This window comes from Podarcis pityusensis (assembly GCF_964106645.2).
Source record: "Podarcis pityusensis genome assembly, chromosome: 3".
NCBI classification, from domain to species: domain Eukaryota; kingdom Metazoa; phylum Chordata; class Lepidosauria; order Squamata; family Lacertidae; genus Podarcis; species Podarcis pityusensis.
The window spans coordinates 122,269,627-122,288,082 of NC_138026.1; the positions used below are offsets into that span (position 1 = coordinate 122,269,627).

At 47.5% G+C, this 18,456-nt stretch overlaps 1 protein-coding gene and 1 long non-coding RNA gene across 2 annotated transcripts in view; one reads left to right on the forward strand and one right to left on the reverse strand.

Annotated features, from left to right (window-relative positions):
* RAB10 (RAB10, member RAS oncogene family) overlaps positions 1-18,456 on the reverse strand; it is a 31,332-nt gene that overhangs the window by 3,200 nt on the left and 9,676 nt on the right. The window contains exons 2-5 of the mRNA XM_081001202.1: positions 8,829-8,889; positions 4,390-4,528; positions 2,366-2,455; positions 214-315 (exon numbers count right to left, since the gene is read on the reverse strand). Of these exons, the coding sequence (XP_080857328.1) occupies positions 214-315; positions 2,366-2,455; positions 4,390-4,528; positions 8,829-8,889 (392 nt within the window). The remainder of the gene's footprint in view (positions 1-213; positions 316-2,365; positions 2,456-4,389; positions 4,529-8,828; positions 8,890-18,456) is intronic.
* The window catches only part of LOC308474782, a 98,279-nt gene continuing 84,357 nt past the window's right edge, over positions 4,535-18,456 (forward strand). Inside the window, exon 1 of the long non-coding RNA XR_013984957.1 lies at positions 4,535-5,223. This is a non-coding gene — a long non-coding RNA (uncharacterized lncRNA). The remainder of the gene's footprint in view (positions 5,224-18,456) is intronic.

The following is an 18,456-nucleotide window of genomic DNA, read 5'->3' on the forward strand; positions in this document are numbered from 1 at the left end:
ACTGAACTTGCCATCTTGGCACCATCAGAGCCACACTTTAATCCCAGGCTATCCAGGCTCAGGAGGCTGATATTGCAGCTATAGGCAAAAGCGGGGGGGGGGGGGAGCACCCATTGGGGGCCCATTTGTGCCACTGAGCCTCCACGGCTCTCAGTCCAGTTCCCACTGTCCTGTTCAGCTCCCCTCCCACTGAGCAACCAAGCCCGCAGTTACCTTTCGAAGAATGTCTTCTGCTAACGTGAGGAATGCCTTCTCAATGTTAATATTTGCTTTTGCGCTAGTTTCAAAAAACCTAATACCGTGCTCCCTTGCAATCTGGGAAAAAAGGGGAAACAAACAAACCTGTGAGGATGGCAAATGCTTCACTGCTGCGTATCAGAAATGGGCGGCTAGCTCTGTCCTGCTGCCCAACACCCCCCACAGCAGTGAGAAGAGATCCTTCAACCTCAGCAATAAAAAAATTACAAGGCAGTACAGGAATGTTCCCAAAGAGGTTTACATGCAAGAACATAAAACATTTGATACATATGGCATGCCTGCTGGATGCTCAAGTGAGGTCAGTGTGGTGAGCAGAGGCCTGTTCCAGCCTGGGCTGCTTTGCCTGCTAAAATTTAGAAAGAGACAAAACTACCGTATTTTTCGCTCTATAGGATGCACTTTTTCCCCTTCAAAAATGAAGGGGAAATGTGTGTGCGTCCTATGGAGCGAAGATGCCATAGCCCCGCGACCCTCGCCCGGCTGGAGAGGTGACGCGCGGCTATGGCAGGAGCCTCTACAGCCCCGCGTCACCTCTCCAGCCGGGAGAGCGCGCGCGGGGCTAAAGCAGCCCCCCGCGACCCTCTCCCGGCTGGAGATGTGACGCGCGGCTATGGCAGGAGCCTCTACAGCCCCGTGTCACCTCTGCAGCCGGGAGAGCGCGCGCGGGGCTAAAGAAGCCATAGCCCCGCGACCCTCTCCCGGCTGCAGAGGTGACGCGCAGCTATGGCAGGAGCCTCTCCGCTGCGCCTTTCCGCTGCTCCCTGACCTGCTCTTTGGGGCTGGTGGTGGGCTTCCCCCCGCCAGCCCCAAAGAGCAGGTCGAAAGGAACCTGAAGCCTGGAGAGCGAGAGGGGTCAGTGCACACCGACCCCTCTCGCTCTCCAGGCTTCCAAGGTAGCCGCCTGAACGCACCTTAAACGGCACCTTGTTTTAGAGCGGGAAAACAAGAGGGGGAAAGTTCTCCCCCTCTCTGCACAGCGCCTCCTGCCACTTCGCTGAAGGGGCGCTGGGCAGAGAGGGGGAGAATTTTTTTTTCTTGTTCTCCCCCCTCTAAAACAAAGTGCGTCCTATTGTCCAGTGCGTCCTATGCTGCAAAAATTACGGTAATCCAGCAAAGGAGCTCCGTCTCTGAGCCGATGTCGAACCACCGTAAGGATGTGTGGAGAGGACACGCAGGTGGCCCCTATGAGAAGAGGATGCTCAACTTATAAGACTGGGCTAGTTGCCTTAAGGTGACTCACAGCCCTAGCCTGCGGGACGAAATGTAGGTCCACAGGCAACTCATGACCACTTGGGGTAACCCTGAGCTCCCTCCGGAAGCCGGGGATACTCTGCTTTGAAGGGGTGGGGAAGAGGAGACAGACAGGAACATTCGCAAAGCTTTTCAAAGACTGGCCTGTGTGTTTGGGCGCAACGAAAGGACAAATCAGTGTAACAAACGCTAACGGGTTTTGCAACATAAGTTACCGTATTTTTCGCTCTGTAAGACACACCTAGTTTTTAGAGGGGGAAAAAATATTCTGCGCAGAGCATGTAAGCAGCTCTCGCTTTTCTTGCTTCAAACCCTTCCGTCCCTCCTCCCGCTTCGCTGAGAAGCCAGCAGAGCAAGAGCAACAGCTGAGCAGCGCCTCTTCTGCTGGCTTCCTAACAAAGCGGGATGAGGGACGAAAGGGAGCCCTTACAAGAGAGCGCTGAGCAGAGCCTGGCAGTGGCTCTTGCTGGGTTTTCCGGGAGGTGGGGGAAGGGACAGAGGGCAGCCCGTCAGTCCCTTCTCCCTCCTCGCGGAAAAGCCCCCAAGACACACGCTCCACGCGGCTCTTTAAAGGGAGCGCTGAGCAGAGCCTCCCGCCTGCATTCGCTCCATAAGACTCACACACGTTCCCCCTTACTTTTTAGGAGGGGAAAAGTGTGTCTTATGGAGCGAAAAATACGGTAAGTGGCCTGGGCCTGTGGAAATCTGTGTCCAATGCAGATTAGCCACAGACCTCCACCCTGAAGGCAGACCACCTGGTGACAGCTGCCCATAGGTGACTCCAAGCCCAGGGGTCTCCTCCTCCTCCTCGCCCCGCTCTTTGCCACCTGCAGAGTCCAGCGGAACTGCCACTCACCTGTTCGCCTTTTGCTTTGGGCACCACCCTCTTGTCATCCATGTCACACTTGTTACCTAGCAGCATCCTCTCCACATCTTCGTTGGCATGCTAGAGGGAGAACCAAAGAAGAGCACCGTTAGGTTCGTCTTCACTGCACTGCTCCTACTCCCTCCAGAAAGCAAGGCTGACCTAGCCATGCCATTGTGAGTGGCCTGTCACATAGAATAGTATCAGGGAGAACCATGCAGTCATAAATGATGGGTTATTGTGTGATTCGGCTTCCATATTAGATTACTGCATGCGCTCTACGTGGGGCTGCCCTTGAAGACGGATCAGAAACTTCAACGGGTCCGAAGCGCAGTGGTCAGAACACTGGCTGGGGTCACCATAGCCTGTTCAAAAACAGCTGGCCCAATTCAAGGTGCTACCATTAGTGTCCGAAGGCTTACGCCCCCAATATCTGGGAGACTGTATCCCTTCCCACAGACCCTCTTGGATGTTAAGGTCAAGCAGTTACCTAACCCTCAGAAGCTGGCTTGGCAAAGTGTCTTCTTCTTTGTGGCATCTCCCTCTTCACAGAGGTGCATCTGGCACCCTCCCTGGCGAATGCCGAAGGTGCACCTCTATCCCCTGGCCCTTGACACCTGAGATGTAGGACCCACCCTACTCCTGTGGACGTCATCTGCTTCAAACGGTTGTAACACAGAATAACAGAATTGCAGAGATGTAGTCCAACCCCCTGCAACGCAGCAGCAGTAATGGAGAGCGGCCAATACATTTATTATTATGAATGGTAATAAGAATAAATGTATTATTTAAGAAGGCCAATGTCTTGAAAATAGGGAGAGAAAACACTGCTATTTTATGTCCGTTTGCTCCATTTAGTGCTTTGCTCCTAAAATAATTTCCCTGCTACCTTTCTGAGGACAGTCTACTCAAGGTGGTTCGCTTTATCAAAACAGCATAAAAAAGAGTTTGTTACAATGCTAGTCAGTAGCCCAGAAGTCCATTTCCCCGACCCCCTCTGCCCCACCGCTCAAGCTCATGCTCTGATGTGCCCAGTAATAATAATAATAATAATAATAATAATAATAATAATAATTTTTATTTCTACCCCGCCCTCCCCAGCCTAAACCGGGCTCAGGGCAGCTAACACCAGGTATAAAAACAATTAATTAAAATACAACTTAAAAACAAGATTAAGTACAACATTAAAATGCAGCCTCATTTCAGTAGAAACTCAAATCAAAAACTTTTTGGGGATGAAAATGTCAAATCTTCACCAAGGTTAACTATCCAGACTGGTTCTACGTGGGCCAGAAAAAAGCCAGGGAAGTCCCCAAATAGGAGTTCTGTCACAGAGAAAGGAAAAAGGAAAGGGAGGAAGGGGATCAAGTTGATTCCAAGCCAAAGGCCAGGCGGAACAACTCTGTCTTACAGGTCCCGCGGAAAGAAATCTGATCCCGCAGGGCCCTGGTCTCGTGAGACAGAGCGCTCCACCAGGACGGGGCCAGTGTCGAAAAGGCCCTGGCACTGGTTGAGGCTAATCTGACTTCCTTAGGGCCCGAGACCACTGGGGTGTTGTTATTTATGGAACTTAAGTTTCTCCACGGGGCATACAGGGAGAGGCGGTCCCGTAAGTACGAGGGTCCAAGGCCATGAATCCAATGAAGGGGAGGGAGGCCTTCAGGTGCCAACGCCCAGATCTGAGTGGGAGGCTGCTTCCAGAGAGAGGGGCCAAGGCACCTAGGCATCAAATCTTGCCCCACTGGGCTGATTCTGCGTACCAGGAAACAAGCCAGCCCTGTCTGTGCTGAGGGAGAGCTGCATGGTACTTCACAGGAGGAGGAGGAGATGGCTATCGGAGGCTACTAGGCAGGAGGGTCACGCTCCACTTCCAGCAGGCTTTCCTTGCGTTCTTAACATGAGGCAAACCTACCCTGCCCTGCTTTACCCGAGGGTGACTTTTTGCCACACACACACACACACACACACACCTCTCAAAATGGGCAGCATTAGGGTCCCCACCCCCCACGACTCACCTCATCTATGTTTCTGAGCCATTTGCTGATGTTTTCAAAGCTTTTGGCATTGGTGATGTCATACACTAGCATGATTCCCATGGCACCTCGGTAGTAGGAGGTGGTGATGGTGTGAAACCGTTCCTGCCCTGCTGTGTCCCTGTGGAGAGAAGCAGAGAAACATGCAGCAGCAGCAGCAGCCAAGCACCAAGGGGCAAGCACAGAATGGGGCCACAAAGGGCCTTCAGCACTCGATGCTCTACTGCCCTTGAAGACCCCCGGTGGCTCCCCTTTGGAGAAGCAATGTCGGTTTTATGATACCCGTTTTGTGATTTTTGACCTGGCAATATATCACAAATCATGATATGTGTTAGGGCTGGGCGATATATCATTCAAAACCGCTTTCAAGTCCATATTGTGATACTGGTTTCATGATTTTTGACCTGGCAATATATGATGTGTGTGCAAGCACTCTGCAAATACGGTGAATAATAAATAATAATAATAATAATAATAATAATAATAATAAATTTTTATTTATACCCCGCCCATCTGGCTGGGCTTCCCCAGCCTCTCTGGGCGGCTTCCAACAGAACACTAAAATACAATAACCTATTAAACATTAAAAGCTTCCCTAAACAGGGCTGCCTACAGATGCCATCTAAAAGTTTGGTAGTTATTTTTCTCTTTGACATCTGGTGGAAGGGCGTTCCACAGGGTGGGTGCCACTACCAAGAAGGCCCTCTGCCTGGTTCCCTGTAACTTGGCTTCTCGCAATGAGGGAACCACCAGAAGGCCCTCTGCGCTGGACCTCAGTGTCCAGGCAGAACAATGGAGGTGGAGACGCTTCTTCAGGTCTACTGGACTGAGGCCATTTAGGGCTTTAAAGGTCAGCACCAACACTTTGAATTGTGCTCGGAAACGTACTAGGAGCCAGTGTAGGTCTTTCAAGACCGGTGTTATATAATAATAATAATAATAATAATTTATTATTTATACCCCGCCCATCTGGCTGGGCTTCCCCGGCCACTCTGGGCGGCTTCCAAAAGAATATTAAAATACTATAATACATCAAACATTAAAAGCTTCCCGAAACAGGGCTGCCTTCAGATGTCTTCTAAAAGCCTGGTAGTTGTTGTTCTCTTTGACATTCTCTTTGTTATGTGGTCTCTGCGGCCGCTCCCAGTCACCAGTCTAGCTGCCGCGTTCTGGATTAGTTGTAGTTTCCGGGTCACCTTCAAAGGTAGCCCCACGTAGAGCGCATTGCAGTAATCCAAGCGGGAGATAACCAGAGCATGCACCACTCTGGCGAGGCAGTCCACAGGCAGATTGGGTCTCAGCCTCCGTACCAGATGGAGCTGGTAAACAGCTGCCCTGGACACAGATTTGACCTGTGCCTCCATGGACAGCTGTGAGTCCAAAATGACTCCCAGGCTGCGCACCTGGTCCTTCAGGGGCACAGTTACCCCATTCAGGACCAGGGAATCCTCCACACCTGCCCGCCTCCTGTCCCCCAGAAACAGTACTTCTGTCTTGTCAGGATTCAACCTCAATCTGTTAGCCGCCATCCAACCTCCAACCGCCTCCAGGCACTCACACAGGACCTTCACTGCCTTCACTGGTTCTGATTTGAAAGAGAGGTAGAGCTGGGTATCATCCGCATACTGATGAACACCCAGCCCAAACCCCCTGATGATCTCTCCCAGCGGCTTCATGTAGATGTTGAAAAGCATGGGGGAGAGGACAGAACCCTGAGGCACCCCACAAGTGAGGGCCCAGGGGTCTGAACACTCATCCCCCACCACCACTTTCTGAACATGGCCCAGGAGGAAGGAGCGGAACCACTGTATAACAGTGCCCCCAGCTCCCAGCCCCTCAAGACGGTCCAGAAGGATGTTATGGTCGATGGTATCAAACGCCGCTGAGAGATCCAGCAGAACTGGGAAACAGCTCTCACCTTTGTCCCTAGCCCGCCGGAGATCATCAACCAGTGCGACCAAGGCAGTTTCAGTCCCATGATGAGGCCTGAATCCCGACTGGAAGGGATCCAAATGGTCCGCTTCTTCCAGGCGTGCCTGGAGTTGTTCAGCAACCACTCGCTCAATCACCTTGCCCAAGAATGGAAGATTTGAGACTGGGCGATAGTTGGCTATCGTGGCCGCATCTAAAGATGGTTTTTTAAGAAGCGGTTTAATAATCGCCTCTTTCAGCGGGTCTGGGAAGGCTCCCTCACGGAGGGAAGCATTCACCACCCCACGAAGCCCATCGCCCAGTCCTTCCCGGCTAGCTTTTATAAGCCAGGATGGGCAAGGATCAAGGAGGCAAGTGGTTGGTTTCACTCGTCCAAGCAGCCTGTCCACATCCTCGGGGGTAACAGATTGGAAATGATCCCACACAACTTGACTAGACAGGACTCTAGCACTCTCCCGCCCCAGCCCTGCTCCCACGGTGGAGTCTACCTCTTCTCGAATCTGAGCGACTTTATCTGCAAAAAACTTTGCAAAGTCATTGCAGGAGATCATGTGGCCCCTACTGGGCCCTGATGGAGCAGGTGGTTCCGCTAAATTGCGAACCACCTGAAAGAGTCTCCTGCTGCTGTTTTCCGCAGATGCAATAGAGGCGGTGAAGAAAGTCTTCTTCGCCGTCGCTATCGCCACTTGGCAGGCTCGACATTGAGCTCTAACCCGTGTCCGGTCAGATTCAGAATGGGTTATCCGCCACCGGCGCTCTAGCCGTCTCAACGATTGTTTCATTGCCCTCAGATCCGTGGAAAACCACGGGGCTGTCCGGACTCCATGCAATCGGAGAGGGCGCTTTGGAGCCAAACAGTCAATAGCCCTGGTTAACTCCACATTCCAGCGGGCCACCAGGGAATCAGCTGAAAGGCCATCAACATGGGATAAAACATCCCCTACCACTCTCTGGAAACCATTTGGATCCATTAAGTGGCGGGGGCGGACCATCTGAATCGGTCCTGCCTCCCTGCAGAGGGGAAGGGTCACGGAGAAGTCCAGTTGCACCAGGAAGTGATCTGACCATGGCACTTCATTGGTTTCGCTTTTACTTAGTGTCAGATCACCAACATCCATAGAGGTGAACACCAGGTCTAAGGCATGTCCGCGGCTATGAGTTGGGCCAGACTTATTCAGGGACAGCCCCATGGAGGCCATGCTTTCCACGAAGTCCCGAGCGGCCCCTTGTAAGGTCGTGTCGGCATGGATGTTAAAATCCCCTAGGACAACCAAACTAGGTGTCTCCAGGAGGACATCCGCCACGACCTGAAGCAGCTCGGGCAGGGAATCCTTGGTGCAGCGGGGAGGTCGGTACACCAATAGGAATCCTGTACTGCCCCTATTGCCCAACTTCCAGAACATGCACTCAGAGAACTGGGTCTTTCCAATAGGACGCCTGGTGCAAACTAATAACTTCCTAAAAATCACTGCAACCCCCCCTCCCCGCCCACAAGGCCTGGGTTGCTGTGCGTAAGAGAAACCTGGTGGACAAGCAGCGGCAAGGACGGGCCCGTCTGCTTCATTCAACCAGGTCTCTGTCACACATGCCAGGTCAAATCCTCCATCCACAATCAGGTCGTATATGGTCTCAGCGGCCGCTCCCAGTCACCAGTCTAGCTGCCGCATTCTGGAAACCAGCCAAAGCCTTGACATAGCTCCATCCTTTATTTCAGACACTGTGGTATATCAGTATATTGCGATGTTTAGCTGGTGATATATCGTGATGTCGAAAACCAGCCCTAACCCTCATTACCATTTGAATCCACACAGGATACTTCCCCACTGCCCTCTGCCCGACAGAAGCCTTCACCAGACAGCATGGCAATAAAGGCCCCAACTCACCACAGCAGAGTATCATCACCCAGCTGTAATGCTTCGTAGGAAACCTGGCAAGCACAGCCATGGGAATTCCTAACGGCAGGTCCGCTGTGCCCACCTGTGCTGGCTTAGCTCTGGGGCCGTCTCTCCTCGAGCCACCCAAGGCATTTCTAGGCCAGGTGTGGAGGAAGAACAGAGTGCTTTAACCTCCGTCTTTCAGACCACTGACTCGCCTATGATGACCAGGCACATGCTTACGTATAAACCTGCCTGTGGATAGGATGCAAGTAAGTTGCACCAGATGCTTGTCTGTTTAGGTCAAAGGCAGACTTTGGGGCTGCAGAAGAATTGCCTGCAAATGCCTTAGTTGCAAGATCACTCAGCTTTCCTCCAGTCCTGTTTGCAGGTCTCTCTCTCCCTGCTGTGGCTGATCTCTTCTCATTGTGTTGTCTTCCTCAATTAGTCACAGGGCACATACTGAATGTTATTTATGTTACATACTGTCTGGTTAATCGACCCTTTTCACTGTAGCTATGAGAGTCACAGAGCACATCTTGACATTGCCAAAGCATCTCACCCCCCTTTTTCACATCAACATAACCCCCCCACAAATTCTGATGTGTCCCTTACCATATCTGCAGTTTGATCTTCTTTCCTTGCAATTCAACTGTTTTGATCTTGAAATCTATCCCTAAAATATAAAAGAAACAAAAGAAGTCATGACATGCCCAGAAAAACTATATCGATAAGTGCAGTTATGTAAGATCCATCATCAAGCCCCCCAACCCCCACTATGGAAAATCTTGACACCTTGCTTCTATACCTGCCACAAATCACCAGTCCATATAGCCTACAAATAGCCTTACATTTTAGCCAATCTCCTGGCCATTCCGGCTAACATGGCATTTGGTGCTTCAAGCTACAAAGCCATTTCACTAGTGCCTATAGTTTATTCCAAGTTATACTGAAACGGAGTTGTCAGTTGCAGATTCCTCCAAGTCATTAAGCTGTCCGTAAGTGCAGTTCTAGAACACCTATAGCACACAGCAACTTACAAATTAAAGAGTAGGTGAAGTCTCTTCACCCAGGCTTTTCATAAGGCATATGAGGAGGTATGGTCTGTATTTTTTATGTTTATTCTTTGCTGTGCTGTCAAACAGACAGTTAAGGTGCTCTGTTGCGAATGTTAGTTTATGCGACCTGACAGTTACGTATGTGTTTTTGATTTATTATGTGACCCACCCTGGGGCTGGGAAAGAAATTTAATACAGGACAAAGACTCTCCCTCTGTGAATACTTCTGTAAGACGTGAGTTTCTGAACATGTGTAAACAGGGCTGCAGGCAGCCCAGGTAACACCAGGGTCCGAAGCTAAGGCCTATGCACACGGTCTCTCCTGAACGGTAGTCTTTCTGAGGAAGAGCAAAATACTCTTCTTTTTGGAGTCTTTGGAGTTATGATTCATGGCTGACTTTTCCTAATTTTTTGATTATGCTGACTTTCTTCTGTATCATTTGTTGAGAGTTAATCTAAAAGTTTTCACAGTTTCTGCTCTGTTATTATGTTCATTATAGGTGGGTGTATTTAATTTACTGTGAGCTGCTTTGCAGCTTCAGAACAAAAGGTTGGAAAGGAGAAGAGGAAACAAAAGGTTTGTCCTATTTTAGTATTTTCAATTTGAGGTCAATCTCATTCATCCTGGTCCTCTGCCTCTCTGGGATTATCTTAAAGTTTAATCAACATGAATTTTTAAAAATGGTAAACAAAGGAAGTCACCAATTTCTCATGCAATTCATATTTGCATTTAAGCACAGCACTGTAATGTTAATTGACAATCTGTCTGCTGTCCAAATAGACTTGCAAAGCACCCACAAAAAGATTCGTGCATATGCTGTTTGAGAACTTCTATAAAAGGGTGGTTTAATAATGATAACAATCAATAATTATATGTGTTCAAAAGGAACGTCTATGTTCCGCTCACAAGGGTGTGGGATGCCGCAGCTGCATCCCAGTCAGGTACCAGGATTAAGGGCCAGGCATTCATCATTCGACATGTGGCATCATGAGAGACGAACCTAAATCAGGAGCACTAATGTTATGCTTACTTCAGCTCTCCCACAGTACCCTTCCTACAATCCAGAATTACAGCCAACACAAGATTTTGCAAAAGCTTTCTGTTAGAAAAATGCCCACATTGGTCTTAAACCAAAACTTGAACCTTCTCAAAATCTGAGAGCACTACGAGCAAATGTCAAAGCTACACTCAGATGAGCACAGCAGTTACTGGGAATAGATAAAATATTGTGAAATCTTAATGAACTGAAACATGATCTTGGAGCAGCAGCAGAAGCATCACCAAGGCGAACAAACTTTCATACTATGGAAAACAAGTCCAGGGCCTTCTCAATATGGGAAGTCCAGCATGTGAAGATACCTTTTACATATAATAATAATAATTTATTATTTATGCCCCGCCCAAAACGTAAGCTTTTAAGTGGACATAACTAACATATCCTCTAGGAAATGTTTCATAACTTCAGACATGTTTGCTGAAGTTAATATGAAATACACGTCATGGAAACAATGTTAAGTTGAATTTGAATTAAGTCCATGTTTCCTCTTGATTTCATCCGTGATTTTATCTGGAGGACTTCCACACAGCCAAGAGTTCAGCTGCCCAAGTGGCTTACAGAGATGAGTCAAGACAGCCCCTGCCTTCAGCCTCGCAACCTAAAGGGCGTGATGACAAAAGGAACAGGGGGTTGGGAAGGCTGGAGGGAAAGGGCAACTGGGGCACTGTGTCCACAGAGTCCTTGCAATAACCAGAGGAAGCAAAGGAGAGGAGGAGCAGGAGTGGAAAATTATTGAGCTGATGCAGCAACTCAGCTTCCCATCTTCCCTCTGCTACAACTTGATGAAGCAGCTGCTGTTGCAGCCAAGCAACTGCTGGTGGAAGGAGGAACCAGAGGTGGGGTTTCTTCTTTCTTTCTTGGAGCAAGATGGGAGTTCCTCCACCTCTACTGCAAGCAACAAACTGAACACTGGATGTGAGACGGCATCACTGGGACAGAGGCTGGATGGCCACCTGTCATGGATGCTTGAGTTGAGATTCCTGGATTGTAGGGGGTTGGACTAAAGGACCCTCAGGGTCCCTTCCAGCTCTAAAATTCTATGACCTACACCAGGGATGTCCAACAGGTCGATTGCGATCTACTGGTAGATCCCCGGGAGGTTTTGGTAGATAGCGGTTGATCGCTGGCTCCCTTTCCTTATCAGCGGGAAAAGAGCATCCTGCCCTGCCCAGTGAAGGGGGTGAAGGTCCTGAGTAAGTGCCTGGAGGCAGTTGGAGGATGGATGGCGGCTAACAGATTGAGGTTGAATCCTGACAAGACAGAAGTACTGTTCTTGGGAGGACAGGAGGTGGGCGGGTGTGGAGGACTCCCTGGTCCTGAATGTGCCATGGAGGCGCAGGTCAATTCTGTGTCCAGGGCAGCTGTTTACCAGCTCCACCTGGTACGCAGGATGAGACCCTACCTGCCCGTGGTCTGTCTTGCCAGAGTGGTGCATGCTCTGGATATCTTCCGCTTGGACTACTGCAATGCGCTCTATGTGGTGCTACCTTTGAAGGTGACCCGGAAACTACAACTAATACAGAATGCGGCAGCTAGACTGGGGACTGGGAGCGGCCGCTGAGACCATATAACACTGGTTTTGAAAGACCTACATTGGCTCCCAGTATGTTTCCGAGCACAATTCAAAGTGTTGGTGCTGACCTTGAAAGCCCTAAATGGCCTTGGCCCAGTATACCTGTAGGAGTGTCTCCACCCCCATCATCCTACCCGGACACTGAGGTCCAGCGCCAAGGGCCTTCTGGCGGTTCCCCTCACTGTAAGAAGCCAAGTTACAGGGAACCAGGCAGAGGGCCTTCTCGGTAGTGATACCCACCCTGTGGAACGCCCTCCCACCAGATGTCAAAGAGAACAACAACTACCAGACTTTTAGATGGCATCTGAAGGCAGCCCTGTTTAGGGAAGCTTTTAATGTTTGATGCATTACTGTATTTTAATATTGTGTTAGAAGCTGCCCAGAGGGGCTGGGGAAACCCAGCAGATGGGCGGGGAATAAATAATGAATTATTATTATTATTATTATTATTATTATTATTATTATTATTCCCCCTTGCCCCACCCTCCATTCTTGCATGATCTAGAACAGAAGACGGAGTTTTCTCTCTGGGGCTGATTGTATTTTGGTGAGCAACTTTCCCCCTTTCTCATCCCAAAAAGCTCAGCATCTTTGGCCTGAACCCCTAAAAAACCGAGACTTTCCTCCCTAAAAGAAACTCAACAACTTTTCCCTGAACCCCCACCCAAAGCGGTAGATCACTGCCAGTTTTTTATTCTGTCAGCAGATCGCAGTCTCTTAGGAGTTGGAAATCCAGAGCAGGCAGTCACAAGCTGAACTGCCATTCCAATACGCTCACTCACCCCTGCTCCAAACCAAGACCAACTTCGTCTCAAGTCTCAATCAAACTTACAGGGTTTCAGAAAATATGAATCACTACATGACGTTCAGGAGCAGCTCATGCACAATACAAGGGATTCTGAACTGTGATTAGGAGAGCAGGAAGTGTGCACATGCACACACTGTGTGCCAATGAGGAAAACAGGCTAGGAAGTAAGGATGCATAGCAACATTTCTGTGCCGGTTCTTGTGCACAAGAGGGGGCCACCAGGAGACTCACGCCGACCCTGACGCTTATAGCACAACAAAAACATATATTCAGAAGGAACACTAAGGGGGAATTCCCAAGAACAGAGCCTGCTGGTGGCCCACCTGAGAGGTAGGAGAGAAGGCAGCAAGGAAACGGATGGAGTTTCCTGAAAGGGACCCTCTGGCTGCTGGAACCCTGAACAGGAGCGACACCCCTTAGTTGCCAGTAATCTCTGCAGAACAACAGCAACTTATTGCTCTTCCTCGCAGCATCTCACACCTATAGCATAAAGGACGCCTAACATGAGTTCCTTCCAGTTCAAACCTAAATGAATGTCTCCAAAGCCTTGAGAACCACCTCACGTGACCCTCATTTCTCTTTCTACAAACACAGTAGCAACAGTGTCACAACCAACCTTCACTAGTTTTGCTAGCAAACACAAAGGTGATTTTTTTTGGCAGTGGGGAGAGCCCACTTTCCCCAGCCCTATGTCTCCATAAAATCTGGGGACAACTCAGCTAGGGATTTGCATTGCATTCTTTTTGTTTCTGTAGTCTTCCTCACAGCACCTAAGTAAAATTAGATTACTTCTGTCCTCCAACTTTGCGGATTTTTCGTTGCGCCTTCTCTACTGTGTGTGGAGGGGGAGACTGCAGGGTTGAGCTACAAGAAACTCGAGCAGTGGTTCCCAAACGTTTCCCTCCTTCCAGACTTGAAAACTGCAGATATTTTTGGTCGACAACATTATGATTTTTCTACACTCTAACCCAGGGGTCGGTAAGGCTTACCTTGCCTGGGCCAGTTCAAAGCCGCGGAGCCCCCTCCGTGGGCCGGATCGCGTACCCATTATTTCTGGCATCTGCGCAAACGTGATAACCGGTGTCTGCATCTGTGCAGACGTGATTTTCGGCGCCGCAAAAATGAGTTCCTGCACCGCGCCGGTTTAGCACAGCGCGTGGGGACTAGCCAAGCAGGTAGCTCGGCTCGTGGGCCGGTAAAATGACCCCCATGGGCCACTTGTGGCCCATGGGCCTTAGGCTGCCAACCCCTGCTCTAACCACTAGGCCACACTGTCTTTGCTGAACAGGTATTTCTACAAGAGCAGAAGGGTCATCTTTATTACTAAGGCCTCACACACAGCTACTACCTGAAGAAGATGCACCAGTCACCCAAGGCTTTTCAGTACCAAGAAGAAGAAAAAGCTGGAGGAAGCAACTAATGGAATAATGATCCTCTAACTAGCTGGTACTGGGGAGAATGCAACCGTCTCAGAAGTGACATCTTAGAAGACACTCATCTTCTCTAAATTATGCACAGAGACAGCCACAGATATAGGATAAGTAGGTTTCTGCAGATTTTTTCATCTAGATGCTAGCAAGGGAAGTTATTGAGTGATATCCAACATTAGTGATACTCAGAATAGACTCCAACAAAAGCAATGGACTCAGGAAGTTGAGCTTGTTGATTTCAACGGGTCTAGTACAAGTATGAGTTAATTGGAGTCATCCAATGTGTATTTAGTGGCATATGCCACACCTAGCATATCTGTTCTGAACCGCACCCAAGCCCAGAAGGCTGGCTGAACGCTACTGAAAACCAATTGCTGGGAATCGCCAGTGGGCAGACTGCTGCTGCAGTGCTCATATCCTCCTTGAGGGTTTCCCAGAAGAGGCATTTGGCTGGCCACTGTGAGAACAGACTGCTGGACTCGCTGGGGCACTGGCCTGATCCAGGAGTAAGCTCTTCTTATGCTCTTCCTAGCAGAAAGAGCAGGGCCACTATGCATTCACAAGAAAGATATAGCAGAGAGATTTGCAGGACTGGGTGCAAGGCAACAAGGGATTCCAGTGCTGTCCAGCTGACATGTCACCAAATAGCTTCCAATGAAATGTGGAAACAAAAATATACTTACAACACCAGTAGCATGAAAGCTGGCAAGTATTTAGCAGACCTAAAACTCTTCTCCCACCTTCACAGTTTCTCAAGCATGGTTCAAGAGGGAACCGGCTGTTCCTACCTGTAGTTTTAACTCCTTCTTCTGCCTCTGACTCTTAGGACTGCAAAGAAGGCCAGCTGGCAGCCCTGATCCAAGCATTCTGGCCTGGGGGAAAAGCAGAACCGGCCAGCTCTAACCTAAAGCAGAACAATGGTACAGACTAGAGAGAGACGCATCTCAGCTCCACTGAGATGCCATCTTCGGAACTGTTACGTGGCACCACTGAAACAGCACAAATTATAGCACTGCTCTGGGGCGATGCACAAGTTTATTTGAAGATTGCAAACCACGCCTAACAAGGATGTCTTCTCCGGAAGGCATTTACTCATTCTTTACTCTGAACAGAACAGAGTCATTCTCATGTCTGGACATACAGCCAATGTTATGTGCAGTTGCTCCAAACTATGTTGAAGAGGCAGTTTAGGCCAAGTGCGGTAGAAGACAGAATGTGTTCTGCCATGAGACCACTGGCTATGTTTGGGCTCAGCGTTTTAGTTCTCCTAAAGGGACTTCAGCAGGTACTCTGGCTTGAGAAGCTAGACCCTGATTCTCACCGGGAGAATCCGCGACCAGAAAGAAGAGTAACACCAAGAAGACTGGAAGAAATTTAAAAACTATTTGAATAAGTATTGTAATATTAAAGATATGTAACCACTTGAAAGAAACAATTAGGCCTAGGATTAAAATGGAATTAAATTTATAAATAAGAAAATGTATGATAAGGAAAACTATATAATATGATTAGGACTGTGATATGGTCTTTTGAAACTCTGATATTGGAAACTGCTACATATAATTACTAAGAAATTAGGATGGAAGAGATTCGAGGAAGTCAAACACTATGTTTATGAAGATGGATGGTACTTAATTTTAATTAATTAAGTGGTAATATATTGTATGTATCTTTTTTCTTTTTTCTCTTTTTCTCCTATTTTTTGTTAGTTTTTATTATTGTTAATCTTCTCTTTTTTTACTATGTTTATCTACTGAAAATAATAAATATTATTTGGAGGAAAAAAAAAGAGAGCGAGAACCTAGACCCTGGAAGCTGTGGGGATTCCAGGGAGGAAAAACAAAAGCCCATGCAAGACTGGTCAGTCTACCCTCATACAGGTGTCAGCAAAACAAAACTATGTGCTATTAAAAAGGAAGTATTCTGAAAGATGAATCACAGACAAAACATGGCCTTCCAACCCAAGAGGGCAAAAATTACTAACCTAAGGCAGGGGTGGCTACCCCAAACTCTGGATCCAGCTCCTTTCCCCAGGGCCCCCAGTCATTTGGGATTTTTTAAAAAAGCATCCAAAGAATTTAAAACCCTGCAGCAACTTTTGATCCGGCTAATTTAAAAGGGGCAATTTCCACACTCATGTACAAATGCTGGACGAGTGGGAAGTCTGATCTAGCTTTATTCTACCCACTTCAGTGAATAATGGGCGGGGGGGGGGAAGGATCATGGAAATAAAATTGGAATTGTGGAGTGAAAGAGACTCCTAGGGTCATCTAGTCCACCCATAATCACAACATTCCACAGAGTCACAACATTCCAGAAACAAGCTCTAAAAAACAAAACCTCAAAATGAATCCAAACACACTGCGAGCCACACAGAATATTCACAGCTGAAACAATGCCCCGCTTTTCATTCACTTCAGGTCTAACATAGTAAACAGCTCCCATCTAGAATAACTGCAACAAGATTTGCCTCAAGGAGAAGCTGCCTCAATGCCCGAATCAGATGACGCCCAACTTGAAGAACTGATTCGAACTGGAATTCTCCCGTCTATGTCCCTTTACAGAATCAGCCAAGAGGAAGATACCTTCCCAGGTTGTCTCCGAAGAACTCCACAACAGAACCCTCAATGTTAGCAAGTCCATCCAAACGGAGGATAAACATTAAATTATCCTTAAACAATTAAACATGAGAGACTTAACGGATGTGATACCTTTGGCAAGATCTCTTTCTCCTCCCAGGGTCCATCAAAGAAGCATGAGCATTAATCAAAGTAAAAGGAAAAAAAGAGTTTCTACATTGATTCTATGCACCCTTACTGTAAAAATAGCTACTTCCAAGTCCACTGCCACATTCACTACCGCCAGCAATCTAGACTGTTGCTGCCAGAGGTTCAAGGTAACCACTTGCATAAACCTATAAACCCTGATTCTAAAATCAATAAGAGTTACTTATCACTGGCCATTAAATGCACACCCAGTCAGGGTTGCTACAGGAGAGGCCTCCAGGCTTCCCAGCTTTAGCAAAAGGCCTAAGAAGCCACCCCAGAGCTGGGCAACAACCACAAAGAGCCCTCTGACCAAACCTTCACATTCCTGGCACTGTGCTGATGGCACACTTAGGAGCAGCTCTCGGGACACAGGAGAAACTTCAGGGGAGGGTGGGAAATTTCTCCAGTGCTTCATTTTTTTGCGACAGTTAAAACTTTCTGGGACATTAAAAAAAAAAAAAACAACAACCCACAATTTGCTTTAGGGTAGATAAAAATCAATTATTTAAAAAAAAATAATCAAAAAAATTGGATTTTTTAAAAAATTTAAATCGGATTTTTAAAATAAAATGCTTTTGGAGGAAGAATCTTTCTAAATATAGTTTTCTATTTAAGTTACATTACAGTCCAAAGGCTGTTCATCAGGAAGTAAGGGTTTGTTTTAAGTTTTTCATGTGTGCTAAAACTCAAAGTTTTTTTTTTAAAAAAATCGTTTAACCACATCAGTAACATGGATACATATGCTATAATGTTATTGTTTTACTTAAATAAATTGTTCAAATTGTTATTAAGAAAATGATTATTTTTCTTCTTCCAATAAAGTACGGCAGAAAGGCTGTCCAAATATAAAGTTAACTTATCAAACCACAATAATTTCATAATCATCTGTCTATGTATTTCTAATAGTATAACCAAATCAGTCATTTTTTATATAATTGTAAAAACTACTCTGAAAATTTATTATTCCAAAAATGAAACCTTCATCTGGCTGCAAATATGCAAGAATGAGTCTTTCTGTAAAAAAATGATTTGAATCAAGTCTTACTGACTAGTGATTTAAATTGATTTGATTTAAATCCAATCCACCCTGTTTAGGAGTAATTTAAGAAATTGAAGGCTGGGGAGGTGCTGAGATTTTATGAACGTCAACAATGGGAAAGATGTACACTGCTTTTTAAAAATACGGAAATAAATCAAGATATGGCATAGCGGGATTAAGCACCACACTCTAGAAGAAACACCACCTAGTTCTTCACAAGTGATGCATTACTTATGGACTCATTATCCAAAGGCTGAGGTAACCTCTGGCAGAGGTAGTTTTCAAGATCGCAGTTACTTTCCCTGATAGCTGTAAGTAGAGCTTCCATCTTCAGGAGTAGTTTGTCTCCAGCACCTGATAACCAGAAGCGAACAGGAGGCCACTGTCTCCACCTCCTCAGGGTCCCTTTCTTAGGTGACCACTGCTGGGAACAGACTGCTGGATGAGGCGGCCCTTAGATTTCATCCGCAAAGACATTTCTCACATTTTTATGCTCAAACAACTTGGGC